The sequence below is a fragment of the Hevea brasiliensis genome, chromosome 9 (assembly GCF_030052815.1).
Source record: "Hevea brasiliensis isolate MT/VB/25A 57/8 chromosome 9, ASM3005281v1, whole genome shotgun sequence".
Classification (NCBI taxonomy): domain Eukaryota; kingdom Viridiplantae; phylum Streptophyta; class Magnoliopsida; order Malpighiales; family Euphorbiaceae; genus Hevea; species Hevea brasiliensis.
In genome coordinates this window covers 91,881,872-91,899,848 of record NC_079501.1, presented here as the reverse complement: position 1 = coordinate 91,899,848, position 17,977 = coordinate 91,881,872, and the positions used below count along the sequence as shown (strand labels likewise).

The window sequence follows — 17,977 nt, the reverse complement described above, 5'->3', positions numbered from 1 at the left end:
TCGTTTAAAGAAATTAATTACTTAATTTTAATGTTCTACAAAATATATTATTTAATTTATATATTTAATTTTCATTAAATTATTTAATCCCTTCATTAATTTTTCTATTAATCAATGTCATCAAATTACTATTTAATATTCTTATTTTAATAAAACTCAATAATTAATTCTATATTTTAAAAAATACATTAGTTACTCTCAAAATATAATTTTATTAATAATTTAATCTCTTAATCATTTTTAACAAATATAATTATTTGACTCATTACTAAATATTTATTTTAATATCCGCATTTCTGTCACTAATTTTGGAGTATGTTAACAGTAAATACCAAACTAACATTCACTATCATACATCACATCTGGTCTAATCAGAGTCCTATAGGGAAACGCATCTATAAATAATAAGAATTAATTTTCTATATTACACTTTCACATTATTAATAAAAAAAAATTGTAATCTTTCTTTCTTTCTTTCTTTCTTTTTTTTCCCTATAACGTGGATGAACTCGTTCCAAAGTTTAACAGGAACAAAATTCAGACTAGACCACCCCTATCCATCTTTTCTGGAATGAGGTAAGTTCCATCCCCTATAAAGAGATCTATTGGTCCCCCTATCACCATTACATTACCATTATTAAAAAAATCAAACCCAATATACATTCAGCCAAAGGGGGAAAATGGTTAAGACAAATTGGTCAGAGGGAATTGAGGTAATCTCTTATCAAACCTAAAATGGGATTGGCATATGAAGTTCCCTCCAATCTCTGGAACAAGATTCCATCCATCCGGGCTTGAACTCCATCTGAAAATGATAGGTCTTGTAGCAGTTCTTTCAATGTTCTGTCTACTCCTGCTATTGAGCTCCCTATGCCACTTAAGATCTCTGGCAGTGTAGGCGAGGGTCTTGACAGTTCAACCAGGGTTACCTGGGCCGTTAAGCATAGTTGTCAAGATAGCTCATACAGAAGATAGGAAAATGGCATTGCACTTCTTCCAGAATAACAGATGTGCAGATCATTGATTTTAAATGGAAAATAATGAACAAATAAATGAGGCCAGTTTCATAGATAACCAAATTCTAGCCATAATATTAAAAATTTTAATGGTTACCTCAGGAGAAAGATCACTAATGCCAAGCACTTGCAGTTAAGAGAAGATTTGAGTGAAAAGCAAATGAGAAGATCTATACAGAAGGGCAAAAACAGGGAGTTTCTCTACTTGTTAAGGTGCACAATAATGCATGATTACATTACAGGAGGGCTGGGAAGGGAGGCTTTGTCGGCAACTCAGCTGGTGTGGTCAGGGACTAAAATTCAACACAGAGAGACAAGACAACAAACATCTTGATCCCTCTTGGAAACCAAAGAGGGAGTAGTGATTTGAGAAATAAAAAGCCTCCTTTTTCATAAACCATTATCACCATATCAAAAGTACTACTAGAGTCTCAACAATTATAAAAATTTCAGTAGGGATAAAGCATCAATAGTCTGGACAAAATAAGCATGACTACGGGATGTGCTAGACTTCTGAACTAATCAATTTGAAGTAAGCTTGGGTAATTAACAAATATAGTAATCAGCATTCTTTTCTTAAACAGAAACCAATCTTGTAATCAACATGAAAAAGAAGATCAAATTATGAAGTCAAAACAAACCTGTTTGTCTTGGGGAATGTTGGCTTTCTGTTTTGCGATGGCAATAGCTCGAGATAGCCCACCAGTAGCATCAACTAGACCTCGTGAAGCTGCATCTTTACCAGTCCAGACTCTGCCTTGTGCAACCTCTTCCATCTTATCCACCTGGCAGTGTAACGATGAGGAATTTTGAATTTATTTTTCCTTTTTCTAATTTCTCCTTGAATGTTTGCCCCAAAATAAATAAACTTAATTTTGAAATGAATGCTAAAAAAATTACAGCCATTGATCTTGAAAATGCTGCCTTGTCTCGAAATTGCTTATATGCATTTTGAGCTGACCTAGCAAAAAGTTCTGCTTCATCTGGTCTGGAAAATTAAGTCTGGTTAGTTTCCTTCAGGTAGTATGGCAAATGGAAACATAATTCAAAGAAGAAATGCAAGATTTGGGAACCATCCAATCAAATAAGGAAGCCTTCAATAGTCAAGACAACAAAGTCAGGCATGGGATCCACAGGCATACATCTCATCCAACTTGAGTTTTAACCTCTTGTAAATTATAGATCCACAATTCTGTTTTAAAAGAACTTGTATTAAGAAATACAACAAGGTCTCTCACCTCATAGGTCGTTGTTCAGCTGCAAGGAGCTCAGCATATTTACCTCTTGATATAATTTCCTTGTTGAAGCCAATCCTTTCATATAGTTTCCCAAGGTTAAACTTCCCTATAAATTAACCACCATTTCAAGGAATTAAATACTAACAAAATAATGCAGAAAACTTTATTTAGCAACTTAAAATAGGTTAATTTCTTATCTTTTATTTTTTATTCCTTTTTCCTTCTCTTTTTCTAATTTGTTCTACAAATAAAGTAATTTCTTCATTGTTGGCTACCCTGAACACAAGTTCAAAATCAAGGTTTTGCAGAAGCATTTTAATTAATAACCCAGCCTGGCTCAATAAACAACTTAAGAATCCACACACCTAACCTGCAATTTTTCCTCTTTCTTGCATGCCTAAACTGTTCCATGTCATAGTATGTCATTGTCTTCTTTTTTTAGGAAATAAAAGAAAAGATTTTCTTCAAGAGAAGGCAGCATCTTCATACTTACAAAGATGTTTTCATTTTCATACTTGCACAGATTTTTCAACATTTACTTTTACCTGTAACAACTCCAATAGAGCCAGTTAAGGTTAAATTTTCCGCAACAATAGCCCCTGCTGCCATTGCCATATAGTATCCTCCACTCGCAGCCACATCAGACATAGACGCAATCACAGGTTTTTTTTCAGCCAAAAGCCGGATTTCCCTCCACATTCTACATATATTAACACAAGTGACAATTAAACAGGGAATTGATTTTTATTTTATTTCATATTTTCCGAAAACAACAAAAGAACTGATTATCACATTCATGAATATAAGATTTAAAAAAAATAAATAATAATGATGTCAAAATTTGAGGCATGATTCAAGGAATTTCACCTTTTCCTTATCCTTAAACCATAGACATTTAATAGAAAATGTTTCAGTTTTCAAATATAAATTTTTGAATTTTTTTTATGCTAAATTTTTGAATAGTTAATAGGAAGATTATATGGACTTGCAATTTCAGTTGTAGCGATCACCTTTTGTATGGAGTGGAGACAAAGAATAAACAGAATAGACATGAATAAAAAAAAAAAAGAAAAAAAAAAGAAAGGAGAGTCAGACAATAGGCAGGAAGAGAGGAAAAAAGAAGAAGAAATATGTAGAGACCAAGACAGGAGATGGAGATAGAGATACAGGTAGGGAGGTAGAGGTAGAGATAGAGACAGAGACAGAGACAGTGATTAAAGAAGTGGAATTGATAAGATGAAACCAACTATCTAGTATACTTTTTCAATCATGAGAATTTAAAATTGGATTGAATGGGAAGATCAATATGATGAATTGTGGATTTATCTATCATTTTGTTCAATTTCAATTTTCATGCCCATTTTGAATTATTTAACGGATGATATGATTCTGATAACTATGACCATATCCAATACATCTACTGTATTCAAGATAATTCCCTATCACAAATTTTTCTTGGCAAAAGTACAGGTATTTTATGCAATATGAGGTGCTAAATCCAACTCAATATGCGTGGGATTTGTCTACATCTATTTTGTGTCAATGATAGCAATCCAAGTTCCTTCTCAGTCAATGCTCGACAAAAAAGGTGACCGGGTAAGGGGGAGGGGGTGTGGCGCAGGGGTGCAGGGTGCAAGAGAGGGGCAGTTGATCCATTACTTCACTTGAATTGATCACACAAAAATGTCAAAGATCACTTCCCACTGAAAACTTGTTTGTAACTTGATAACAATAATATTAGCATTATTTATTGTGAAATTATTCACAGAAGCAGCTTGGAACATTAAGGAACAACAAAAAATCACTTACAAATCAGAAGCAAGGGCATCACCTCCAGGGCTGTCAATCCGAATAATAACAGCTTTATATCTTTTCGACTCTAGGGAAAAAAAAAAGGATTGAGAGAGAGAGAGAGAGAGAGAGAGATGAGAAAACAACAGTGGTCCTTGGACAGAGATATAAATAACAAAAAATGCAGAGAGCGCAACTAATTAGGAAAACTAACAGTACAGTTAAATGGCTTTCAACTTCCTTTCCTTGTCATTTATTTCTTTTTACATATTTATAAATTATAGGTAAACTGCAAGCTAGTCCCTGAGATTTGGTTGAACCTATAACTTAATCTTTGTAGTTTTAAAATCAAGCAATTTAATCCTCAACACTTTAATAAACCTACAAGTTAATCCCTACCGTTAGAATTTCAGTTAAATTATTGTTAATTCTAGCAAAAATTATCAAAATGCTCTTAAATTTATTTTTAATTTCAAAATAATTTAGTCTCTAAGGTTTTGTTCTATTAACAATTTAGTCCCTGCATTTTTAAAATTTGGGTCTCATTAAATTAAAATTTTAAATTTAAATTATAATTACTAAAAATCTGGATTAATTAATTTAAGATCGTTAAAAATTTTGGTTAATTACAAAACCATCCACATATTTTACAAATTGATTATTAAACATTATAACTATTTACAAATAAGCCCTTATAATTTTGCAAAATTATGTCATTTTATTTTAATATATATATATATATATATATATATATTATATTACATTGCTATATATAAAAAGGAAAAAAATAAAAATAAACTGTGAATCTAGACGCAGATTGTTAATATAATAAAACTTCAAGGACTAAATTATTTTTAGATTGAAAAAAGAATTAAAAGCATTTTGATTATTTTTTTCTAAATTTAACGGGAAATTGATAGTGATTCTAACAACAGGCACTAACTAGTAGGTTTATTAAAATGTCAAAAACTAAATTGCTTGATTTTAAAATTACAGGATTAAGTTATAGGTTTAACTAAATCTCAAAGCTAAATTGTCTATAAAATAAAGCCCTAAGGACCAAATTGTTTTCAGATCGAAAATAGAGTTACACGCATTTTGGTTATTTTTGCTAAAATTAACGATAACTGGACTAAAATTATAATGGTAGGCACTAACTTGTAAGTTTATTAAAATGTCCGGGATTAAACTGATTGGTTTTGAAACTATAAGGACGAAGTTGTAGGTTTAACCTACCTCAAGGATTAAATTGTAGTTTACCCTAAATTATGTTATGAAAAGAAATGGTTTTGAGCCGGGCGAGCCTTAGGTAACAAGTGGCCTTGCACGATACATGTTTTTTGCTTTCATTCTATTAACCTTTATGTGCAAATTGCTAAACGATTATATTTTCGTAAATAGTATAAACAGAACGCGCTCTCTGCTGTAGCATTTGTCTTCCTTGAACTAAGATCCCAATGAAGAAAATCTCTCTTGTTTAAAATCTTACATAAAGCCTTTATGAGAAATAATCAAGCTCCTCTGGAAATACGGACAACATGCCAACAATTGCCTATATTACTAAAAAGCGAGAATGCCTCATCTAAAAGCATATGATCTGGTTACAATGCATATCTGGACAAAATATCTGTGACCGTTACAGTTAATATTGTCTACACCTCAAAAAATTATTAAGAAAAAGAAAGAAAGCTGCATGTTGAATTAATGAAAGAGACTCCTAGGGTCAAGTTTACCTCTTACTTGTTGAATCTTCTCAATGAATTGCTCCCCAATGATACCAGAGCTTGGTAAACTTAATGGACTCCGTACACGACTAATGCTCCCAGAGGCCCTGATCACAGCAATTTGGTCCTTACCACCAGTTAAACCAAGTGTCCAATTCCTCACTCGCGAGTACTTCCTGGACATAGAATGGATGGATATGTGAGAAAGAGACATTCATATATAAAGTAGACAAGCACATCTTTAAAGTGGCAACAGATGTAATTAACAAGATAATGAATTAATATATCATACAAAGAAACATCACTGCTATAATAAATGCACTATTAAATAGGCGAAGAGACCAAATAAGCCTCCAAATTTTTGTCAGTTATTTTGATCCCTTGTAGTTTTACAGCATCCAAATTATCAGAAAAAAAATGATAACCTTTACACCAATTATCAATTTCAACCAATCCTTTTAGTTTTATTAATTCTACCCTCAAACTTGTCCTACCTTTTTGTGTATTAAGTAAAACATCACAAACTACAAAGTGAGCATGTTCTAAGAAACTTCTGAAATTGCCAGAGTATGTGTCAAATTAGAGGATGTAATATCATGCTAATATTGGAGTAAGTTTTTTGCATTGGAAAATAGGGATAAGTTTTTTGCATTGGAAAATAGGGTGAAAAGTGAGTAAAGGAAGCTGGGATAATGCCAGGAACACAGTCAAGAACAACCCATCCATGCACAGCCGATCCGAAAGACTCATATTTTACATGTCTAATTTGGAATAAGAAACCTAAATTTGCAATTCTGATTAAACATTATCTAATTTAGTATCACAAAATGAAAGCCCCTATAAAAAATTCAGAAAGGTAATTTAATGCTATTCATGAGATATTGCCTACCCGTAGTCAACCATAGGAAGAATTTTATCCTTTTCAACTCCGAGTTTCTCTTTCAACATTGAGATAACCTGCAGATTCACATATCACTAAGACAATATCCTAACATTATCAAAACAAACACACGCACACACACACACACACACACATGCATGCACGCCCATATACACATTAAATAATACCATTTGAGAATGCCACTTTAAGGGAGACCAACCCAGTCCAATTGGTTGAAACAATAATTCGAAAGCCTTTTTTTTCCATATTATTGAAATGTCTACAATGAACATATTTGAAGGAGCAACCAACAATTGATATCATCAGAAATTTAAATTACCATGACACGAGTTTTGGTCTCAGTTTACTAGGAATGTGAAGTTGTGAACCTTGCCCTTAGCATTCTAACAAAATTTATTACCATAAGCATTAAAAATTTGTAATGAGGGTCTGCTTAGCAGATATTAATTGTCCACATACAGTTGGACAGCTTTGGAGCAAACTGAGAAGACATTTCTCTACCTCATCATCATAGCATATATTTGTTATCAAGCCTTCTTCTTTCAGCCTTTCTACTTTGTAGACTCCTTCACTGATGAAGTTCTCAAGTTGTTCTATTTTTTTTCCTACATAAAATTTTCAGACCCATGAATTATATTTGACACATTAAGGTTCCACAAAACTCTATGATAAAAAGAACCTTTTGCAGAAGAAATGTTATCCAGCCAATTCCCATAGATGTTATCAAGCAATGTTGTCAGCATCTCACAATTTTCTTCAGACATAGATTTCCGTGTAAGCTGATCCCCAGCACTTTTGTATTTACCAATCCTTTGCACTTCTGGTTGAATTCCTACATTCTCAAGAACTCCTGAAGAAATAAATTAAACGAGGCCTAATTATAATTGGCAAATCAGATCCATTGCTTGTACCAACAATTTCAAACAGGGGGAATACTTGGAAGGAATGTCTCTACATATGATTGTTGCAACAGATGTAAACAAATGACCTCAAAGCCTAGGCAACAACAATTTTCTCACAACAATATATGTGATGCCAAAGCACCGACATGTTATGCTAGACAAGTTGAACAAAGCCAATGCAATGAACTCATAGTCCAATGATTAATATCAATAAGCAACTAAATATTATACACTCAATGCTCCAAGAAGAGCTTCTCCATCCCTCCCTCTCCCACCTGCCTTCTCTCTCTCTCTCTCTCTCTCTCTCTCTCTCTCTCTCTCTAACTGGTCTGAAAAAAATCTAATATATAATGAAATATTTATTGAAATTCCTTTTGAATTACTCTCAAAACATTCTGAAGGTACCTAAGAGTCCTCACCTTACCTAGCTGGTTACAGCATTTAATAATCAGATAGCAATATACATACACACGATTCCCAAAAGATTTTATCTTGGCATATCTAGAACTACAAAATAGCTTTATTTCCAATTTGAAAGTGAGGATGTTTTAGTTTAGTAGGTTCTGGTTAAGGTTATTTCAGCCAATGAAAATTATCCAACTATTCTGGCTAAGGCACCTTAACTTATAGTTCCCCCAGACCTGAATTGCCTATATTAAATATTTACCAGAATTTGGTGAGAGGTCAGGCATGGGAAAGAAAGTAGAGAAGGCAAAAGAGCACACTACTACAGGAACAATGAGGAAATACCCATCAAAGAGTGTTTTGCTGCTAAAATCTGCAACAGCACTATTTAAATTGAAACAAAGCATTCAATACATGTTTCCATATGTAAACAAGTAATTTTCAGCATTCAGAGAGCTCAATAGACAATCAAAAAAATAAATTTGACAGAAATTTATCAACTCAGATCAACCAGGAGCACCTTCTTTTTTCAATGCTCAATTCTGGTAGTGCTACTAGTCTATTAAGTATCAGTTGGTGAGACGATGTAATAGCAGCAGGCACAGACATACAAATCCAAGACAAACAATTTTCACATTACAGCCTACTAAATTACTGTTACCAGTACAATCTCAAAAGGAAATCATCTAATAGCTTTTGAAATTACTAGGCTAACCTCCAAGAAATGATGCTTGAACTGTCAATCCATATAAAGAAAAATAAGCACTTGGAGGGACATATATCTCATCGCAGGCACAAGCAAGATAATACTCTTTCTCTCTACAAACAGGGATATAGCAAACAACGAATTTACCTGCAGATATCATAAAACATTAAAAGCTAATCGCCATCACCCATCCTTGCAAGAAAATGTCTACGAGAATTTGGCAGTTCATAATGAAATACTTAAACTAAAACAACAAAGTAGCTATTTGTATAAAATGGCATCAAGTACAATTAAAATATAAAAAAAATGATAACATGAAGGATACAAAATGTCTTAGATGTCCTAAGAAGCCTTTCATATTAGCATCCCACACCAGTGGGCTCTGGAGCCTTACCCTGCCTTGCAGAGAAAGAGAGGCGGTTTCTGTGGCTCGAACCCCCAATTGTGGAATGCTTTGTGCACTAGGTCACCTTTTATAACAAATGGGTAAAAGTCCAAGCCTACCTGATTGCTTGAAATTCAATATGTGTCTCTGAATCTCTTCAACTTTACCCCACCCACAATTCAAGGGCTCTATGTGGAGATAAATGCCAGAAATACGAGGATCATATGCAGCTTTTATGAAATTTTCACAAATCTGAGGTAAGGATAGCCCTGAAGAGAAACGGCTCTTTAGCTGATCAGATATCTGAAGATTAAAAACAAGGGCAGATACTTTCAACTTCACAATTCATCATACACGTAAACCAATGCAATTGAAATCGCTTACGAAATGCCATAAGAATTCAGAAACAATAGAAAATTAAGAGAAAGAAAAACCTGGCCGCGCAATTTCATAGTCAAGACACTGCCTTTGCGAACGCGTTCCCAAGGGAAAGCGATTAGCATCCGAAGCTTGACAAGAAAACGATTCCAAGATCCAAATTCCTTAAACTGAAACTCTCCAGTCGGATAATCCTCTTTAAAATTCTTAAGGGTTCCATCTTCAGAGTCGGAATCGTTCTTCTCTAATGTTTTATCTTCCTGCTGAGTTTTAGACTCTGAGGAGGAATCGAAGGCCCGAGCAGACAAATTTCTGGAGAGAAAGGAAGAAGGAAAGGAAGGGAGGAGAGAGTGATGGGTTAGGAGATGGAGATGACGAGTGTTGGAATGGAGAAGAAGGGGAGAGGGAGAGAGGCAGAGATAAGGTTTTGAGAGGACGGAAGTGATGGTTCGGCGATAGACTGGAGTGAAGTGAGGAGAGTGGATGAGCAGTAGCTTCGACATTGTTCAGACTAGAGAGAGAGAGAGAGAGAGAGAGAGAGAGAGGAGCAGAATTTAATGGTAAGAGTGTGAAGCTGCAGTGCAGTAAGCAAGAAGAGGATGACAAGGTGAAGTTGAGTCCACGTCAACACACTTTCCGTTTGACACCGTTGATATGATCATGTAAGCGGAGGCGGTCCAATTAGCGACAATTTTTAGAATAAATGTCAATTTAATTATAAATCAACAAATAAATATTGGCAAAATATCAATTTAGACAAAAAAAAAAAAAACAATATTTAATTTAGCTCTTTAGAAGTTTAATTTAATTTATTTTTAATTTTTTATTTAAATTAATTTAAAATTTTAAATTTAAATTCAATAAATTAAAATTTAAGAATTAAATTTCATAAATTTTTATTTAAATAAAAAATTAAGAAGTTTAATTTTTTAATTTTAAAATTAAATTTTTTAATTTTTTATTTAAATTTAAAAATTAAGATGTTCAATATTTTTTTTTAATTTTTTAATTAAATTAAACTTAAATTAAAATTTTTGAGTTAAATTAGATAAAAAAATTAAAAATAGCTAAATTAAAATTTTCTAATAAGTAAAAGATGTAACCAAGTTTTAAGCCGATAAATATTAATGAACCTTATAAAATTTAATTTTATTCATATTTTTAAATTAATTTTTTTAAAAAATAATTTTTACATCTATATTTTTATATTTTTTTATAATTTTTTAATTAAATATTACCAAATCAATTAATAACGATTTTAATAAATTAGCAACATACTCAATTAATTGCTAATATAATTTTTTTTAGTGTACAAAATAAATTAAATCCGTAAATAACTCATATTAATTATCCAATAATCCAGCTCTGATTTAATTCTTAATTGATATTCTTGGTACATATTTTTGGCTAACTTACAGGATGTTCTATGGTTTGGCAAAAATTATTTTGATCAATGCTATTTGAAAATGAAAAAAGGTATTCCAAATTTAAATTTAATTTGCAAGGTTGACATCTTAATTATTTTTTTTCATTTAATTAAACACAAATTATCGTTCATAACAAATAAATATTGATTAAAAAAATAAAATATCTAAAATAATATTATTTTTTTTAATTTTTTTAATATTTTTTTCTTTATCATTGTTTTTGTTCTTTCTTTTTTCTCTCTTAATTATAACTTACATTTAAGAACACCATATTTAATGCTAGGATACCAATGATAAATATAATATTTAAATTTAATTTTTTATATACTTCATAAATAATTTGAGTCTTTTTAAAATTTATTTTTATTATTTAAAATAAAAATTTTAAAAATATAAATCATTCTTTTAAAAAAAAAGTTTAGGTCAAAAGAAATTCTCTAATACAGGGTTAGCATACCACTAATCTTTTTGAGAAATTATAATAAAATTTATAAATCACCCACTAATAAGGGCGGTTTGGAAAAATTAAATAAAACTTATCGATTGAATAATTTTTTAAATTTATTTAAATTAACATAAAAATAATTTTTAAAATTTTTAAATATTAAATTATTAAATTTGATTAAAAAAAAATCAATCTTCCAAATCTTTATTAAATTCCTTTTTAAGTCAAATATGAGCATGTCTAAAATGTGAATGTGATCATGTGGTCTGTTAGAGGCGGTCCAATTAGCATATCTTAATTAATATTTTTGGTATTTAAATTTTAATCCTTAAATTCTTTTTTTTAGTGTAATAAATTTTAAAATATGAGAGATTCTCCGAGCATATCATTAATCTTACTAAGCGATTAAGTAAACTTTATAGATCGTTCACCGAGAGAGATAATTATTAATAAGAGTGTTGATTGAGTCTTATTAATTAAATCAATCAGCCCCGGTTAATCATTCAAGGTTTTAATAATTATTTAAATGATTTTTCAAGTTATTAACTTAATAAATTAAAAATTAAAGATATTTAACCAAAAAATAAAATAAAAATTTAAGTAATAAAATATTATACCATTAAAATGAAAGTATTTATTATTTCCAATTAATTATTTTTTTGGGGTTTTTTTAATAGTTGTCCTAAGCACTCTAATTAAAAGAACATCCAGGTTGCTATTGATGTGTAACACCCCAAAATTTTAGATTTTATTATTTTATGAGTATTTTTGGTATTTTAATTTTATTTAAATTTTAAGAAATTATTTGAGATTTTTCGGATTTTAAAAATCGAGTTCGATTTTCCGAAAATATAAACTTTGATGATTTTTAAAAATTTATTTAAAGACCACGTGGTAAAACTAAAAATATATTTGGAGTCTACGAATTTTTCTGAGTTTTTTAGAATTTTTTCGAAATTTTTGGACCTCATTTTCGGTCCCGAGGCAGAGTAAAAATTTAAAATTTTGTATCCTGAATCGGACCGGCCGAATCGAACCGGACCGGATCGGACCGGTCGAATCGGACCGGCTTTTTCTTTTTCTTCCTTCTTCCTCCCGCGCGCGTCGACCTCTCTCCCTTCTCTCTCTCTTTTCTCTCTCCTCCCTCCTCCCCTTGCCGTGCCGCCGCCTCCCCTGCCTTCCCACCTTGCCGGCGCCTCACCTCGGTCCTCCCCCACGGCCGGCCGCTGCCTGGAACGCCGGAAAACGGCCTCTGAAGGGACGCGCAGTGCGCGCGCGACGTTTCAACTTCCCGGCCCAAATCCTGCCGATCCGGCCACCAATTGGATAGGGTCTTGTGTCTAAAATCATCTACTCGACGAGAGCTTTCCATAGACACCAAGAACACCAAAATCCATCGAGCGGTTTGTCTAATTTTTGCCCGGGAAGTTTTAGCCAATTTTGACTTTCGGGCTAGATTTCTCACAAACCGTGAATCCTACGAGAAAACCGAGAGTACCAGAGCGCTCCACTCGTCGAGAGTTTCGCGGCGATATAAATTTCAAAATTTTCCGATACCGTTTTTCGGTGGGTCCCACGGAACTTCGCAGTGTCTTTTCGAGCATTAAATGAGCTTAGAAAATTCTGAAAAATTTACGTACTAACCCCCGTGTTGTGGGCTTCGTGTAGGTAGGGGTGGCCACGGTCCGGTTTCGAACCGGAACCGAACCGAAACCGGTTCGGTCAAAACCGGACCTAAACCGGTCAAAACCGGAACCGGCTTCAAACCGGACCGAAACCGTCATTCTATGGTTTGGTTCAGGTTCATAATTTTTTGAAACTGTGAACCGGCGGTTCCGAACCGGATTGAACAAGCGATTAGAACTGCACTAAACCGGCTATTTAAATACAAAAAAAATTCAATAAATACTTCACTCTACTCCTAATTCATTTATATATATATATCATTAATTCTCAACACTCTCTTTAATTCTTAATACTCTTTCAATTTCTCTCAAATTTTTTAAATAATTATTTTCTACACTCCTTTTAATTCTCAGTACTTTCACAATTTCCCTACTTTATTATTTTTATGCTCACTGAAATTTTTAATACTATCTCAATTATTCTGTTATTATTTTATATCTTCAATAAAATTTTCAATACTCTCTATTTTGATTTTTTTTTCTTTTATGTTTTTTTAATTATCAATTATCATATAATTTTTTAAAAAATGGCAAGTAATACTCAATTCAACTAAGTTTTTATTTCAAAAATTTATTGGAGTCGGCTATATGGATTCTCTTTCTCCACTCTAAACGATTTTGAGTTAAATCCTCGGAAATGTGTAATACTTCTAGGTCATGTTGTACTATTCTCCTCCAAGTCAGTTTAGGTCTACCTATTATTTTCTTTCTATCCTCAACCCAATATGCTCTACTCGTCTAATTGGAGCTTTCCTATGTCTATACTTCACATGACCAAACCACCTCAATCTCCCTTCTCTCAACTTATAACTGAAAATTTTGATTCCTCTAAATCCTAAATGGATACATAGGCAAAATTAAGTTCATGCACATTTTTATAATTTTTTTAAAAAAATTAATTTTATCTCTAGTTTTTTAATAAGTTCAAGTTTTTGCTTATTAAATTTTTCTTAAAAATAAGTTATTTTTATTCTTATTTTTCTTATTTTATTTCGATTGAAAGATTTTTAAGAAAAATTAAAATATTTTTACAAATATAACTTAAATTCTAAATCAACAAAATTTTCCTATAATTTTTTCCTTTAAGTTGCTTTTAAACTGCCCTTAAACCGCTTTCAAACCGTCTTGAACTGTCATTTTTCAAACCGTCCTTTAAACCGTTTTAAACCGGGGCTCGAGCAAGGCAAGCGGTTCAAGAACAGTCTTCCAAACCGTCCTATGACGGTTTGGTTCAGGTTCATGATTTCATTGAACCTGAACCGTGATTCAGAACTGTAACGGCGGTTCTGACGTAGCCACCCCTACGTGTAGGTATCCTCATTCGCGGAAATTCGGCGATTGGCCAAGATGCGCAAATTTGGGCGCATGCACCGTTCTGGAAAAGTCTCCGAATTAGACCAAAGTTTTGGCTACCCCCCCATTGTCAGACGTCCCGAGCGCATTCCCGAAGTCGGAATCGGCAAAGGTAAACCCGAACCTTGTTTTTTCGTAATTTTCTATTGCTTAACTATGATTAAAAATCCATAAAATATTCGTGGTAGCTCAGAAAATTATGATTCTTTTTGCAATAGCCTAGTAATATTGCTAAGGACCGCGGGGCAAAGTTTTAGAATTTTTAGAGCTTGTTTGGGCAATTTTTGCAAAAATGATTAATTATAAGGACTAAATTGAAATTTTACATATTGTGATGGATGACTGATTTGATGGGCCCAGGAGGGGCTGTGTGATGTGATTGAGTTGTGGATATATGGATTGTGAATATAGAAGTGTGTTTTGAGCCCTTTTGCAGGTTGGGTAGGTCCTAGGTATAAGGGAGACTCTGCCGGATTTTCGGCACGACTTAGGACGTATTTGGTCTTTTCTTGATTGTGTCGAGTCATTTATATTAAAAATTGTAATGTAATTATCAGGTGAGCCGGGACAGCCTTCTTCCTCCGCCTAGCCGCCTCAGTGACCATCGTCAAGTTTGTGAGTAAAATGTTAATTTTAATTGTAATTTCACTATTATTATATGTTCAAGCATGCCCATGCATCACTTATATGCATATATCTATGTAGATAAACTTTAGGCACGATTTATGTTGCATTCATAACTGTGAAAGTGCCATGTATGTTGCTGTGGTAATTTGGAGCAGTGTGTGTGTGTTGGCGTGCGTGTGATGTGGTGTGGACTATGGATAGGACGGGTAGACACGGCTTGAGATCTTCGCTGGGACCCGGTCCTTCGGGGTAGACACGGCTTGAGTTCTTCGCTGGGACCCCGATTTGGTTATTAAGTGGAAGTCCGAGCTGAGTTCTTCGCTGGCACAGTTGGAATTAAGAGAGCTGTATAGGGGATCAGCTCCCATATATATTATGATTGATGTTACTGGGTGTGTGAGTGCTCCAAATTACCTTTTTGATGTTATGATGTGAATTTATTGCTAATGCTGCATTTCACTCTACAGGGTGCACTAGTTCTAGATAGTTATAGAGATTATGGTTAAAATTGATATTTTACTCTCTGAGTCGAACGCTCACTCCTGTTCAATATTTTTTCAGGCTACAGGAGGATTTTATTGTGGTTAACCTGCTTTTCTTCTTCGCAGGTTGTTATTCAATATTTGTGTAATTTTATTTACTCCTAGATTTTTCGCATGTGTTAGAAATATTTAAATGATTCGGGTCTGTAATATAATTGTTATGTGGACCTGTAAAAATATTCTATGCATGATTGATGGATTGGATGAGGGAGCTGAGCTCCCATTTATTTTTATGATGATGAGTATGTGGAGGGTGAGCTGAGCTCCCCAATTGATGTTATATTTTGTTTACAGGTCGGGTGAGTCAAAAACTCCCTGTTGAAAGGTCCACTTTATGGCCGGACTCCGTCCGGTTGATTTCTTGAAATTGGGCCCAAATGGGCCTTAGAGTTGGGTTAAGTGAATAGTTAGGCTTACTGTGGGTCTCGGGGGCTTTAGGCTGGCCCAGGTCCTAGTGCCGGTCCGGCCCATAGGTTGGGCCGTGACAAATGTGGTATCAGAGCTTAGGCTCCAGATTCTTAGGGAAAAATTGTCTAAGTGTTGGGAAGAGTCTACTAGGAGTCACATGCGGAAAAATAGGGTCCATATTCGTCTTGCATTGTCATCTTTGCTTCTAGTTTCTGCTTTATATATTGTGCGTAAACATGAGTCTATAGAGCTATGTAATGTGTAGTTTTGAATTTTGTGGGCTAATGCTGCTGAATTTCAAGAAAATGCGTAGAAGCAGGAGAGCTGCCACTGCACCAGAACGGATGTGCACTGCGAGGTGTCGGACAGATGAGGCGCCGCCTCGAGGAGGCGGGTAGGAGGCCTAGAGCTGCTCAAGTAGAAGCAGTGCCACGATCTGAGATCGATCTTTTATGGCACAGGGTTCCATGGACCCAATGGCAGCTACTCTAGCTGGGTTGCAGAGAACCATCGATATGATGGCACAATATATGGTCCACCCACCACAGCAGCAGCAGTCCACTGTACCAAGAGGGGAACCTTACAAACAGATCATCAATTTTAAGAAGTTAGTGCCTGGTACTTATGATGTGTCAGACGATGCATATCGGTTTTGGATTCTGCATGACAGCGAGAGCAGTGCGATTGGTGATAGAAGACTAATAGAGTGTATGCAGCATGTCATGGGGCCTATGACTAGACAATAGATGAATGACTACATCTTACAACGGATTGAGCGTTTGACGTGGACTCGGTTGTGGCTGTTCATCAACCGTTTGTACCGTAAAGCTTCAGGATCAAAAGCGGTGGGCCTTTGAGGCCTTAAGACGAGAATGGCAGTGCAGTAGATGAGTATGCTCTGAAATTTCTAGAATCGGCGGTATGCCCCTACAGCAGAGCTACAGAAACTATGAAGGTGAAGAGATTCCTAAAGGGGCTGGACAGGAGGTATGCAAACCTGGCCATGATGTTTGATCAGTCTTTTGATGTGGTAGTTGATCGAGCCAGACAGATAGAGATTAGCTATGCTGTGGATGACAACGGAAGGGCAAAGAAAAACAGAGCAGAGGGTTCTTCAGGTGTCCCACATATGGGTACTACGGATAGTGGTGGTCAAACTAATTACAGAGGAAGAAGCAGAAATAAGAGGAGTGGATTTAGACACAAATCCCGAGGGTTCAGACCAGGGTATGGATCCAGCAGTGGTCACAGTTCAGGGTACAGCAGTTCTGGGTCTAGTTCAGGATCCTCCTTGGCACCTTGTGCACAGTATGGAAGAGGATATTCAGGACCTTGTATGATGGGTTCAGGAGTATGCTTCAGGTGTGGCCTGTAACACCCTCCCTGTAGCAACTCCGTACATTCTACTGTTCCGGTGACCGGTGTCGGTCCGGACCGCTACAACATCTGGAAAAATATAATTAAACTAAAGTCAGGAACCATAATTAACTCAAATATTAATAAGAAAAATTTAGTAAAAATTTTAGAAATAAAATACAACCAAGTTAAATGAGCCGGTGCCCTAGCGATGGGTAACACAGAGGGAAGTTGCGGTTCTCGCAACTAGGAGCCCTAGACCCGGGGGAAAAATTATAAAATAATTTTTGGGACTCCAGAGAAGGGTTATTGAGGTTCCTATGTCATTAGAATGCCAAGAAAATACCTAGAAAAATTTTTCAATCGGTACAGACAATTTTGACCCGTTAAGCCAAACAGAGGGCATTTTGATCATTTCGCCTTCAGAGGTGATTTTTGGCCGACTTGTCCAGTTAAGTAAATAATTAATATGACATAAAATATGAATAAACATTACTAGAAATTAAATTGAAAATGAGTAGTGGAGGAAAGAAAAGAAAGTGAGGAAAAAGCTCATTTATGACATCATGGTGATGTCATTAAGAAAACTATGACCAATCACAATTAAGCCATCATTTGACTAATTAATAAAGAGACTAAATGAAGACCAAATAACCAAAAAATTGCAGCAGCCATCTCCCTCCCCAAA

The 17,977-nt window shown here is 34.3% G+C and overlaps 1 protein-coding gene across 2 annotated transcripts; it reads right to left on the bottom strand.

Annotated features, from left to right (window-relative positions):
- Positions 1-363: 363 nt before the first annotated feature.
- LOC110670843 (serine protease SPPA, chloroplastic) lies at positions 364-10,023 on the bottom strand. 2 transcript variants are annotated; one of them, XM_021833118.2, is made up of 13 exons: positions 9,503-10,023; positions 9,188-9,371; positions 8,693-8,830; positions 7,350-7,520; positions 7,130-7,275; positions 6,659-6,726; positions 5,779-5,945; positions 4,064-4,133; positions 2,800-2,954; positions 2,255-2,360; positions 1,917-2,004; positions 1,658-1,801; positions 364-929 (listed from the first exon to the last, which is right to left on the bottom strand). In XM_021833118.2, exons 1-13 carry the CDS (start codon positions 9,947-9,949, stop codon positions 699-701), a joined length of 2,115 nt encoding a protein of 704 aa, XP_021688810.1. In that variant the 5' UTR covers positions 9,950-10,023; the 3' UTR covers positions 364-698. The 2 variants fall into 2 exon arrangements, with proteins under 2 accessions (XP_021688810.1, XP_021688811.1); XM_021833119.2 differs by having other exon boundaries at positions 7,172-7,275; positions 9,503-10,022.
- Positions 10,024-17,977: the final 7,954 nt, after the last annotated feature.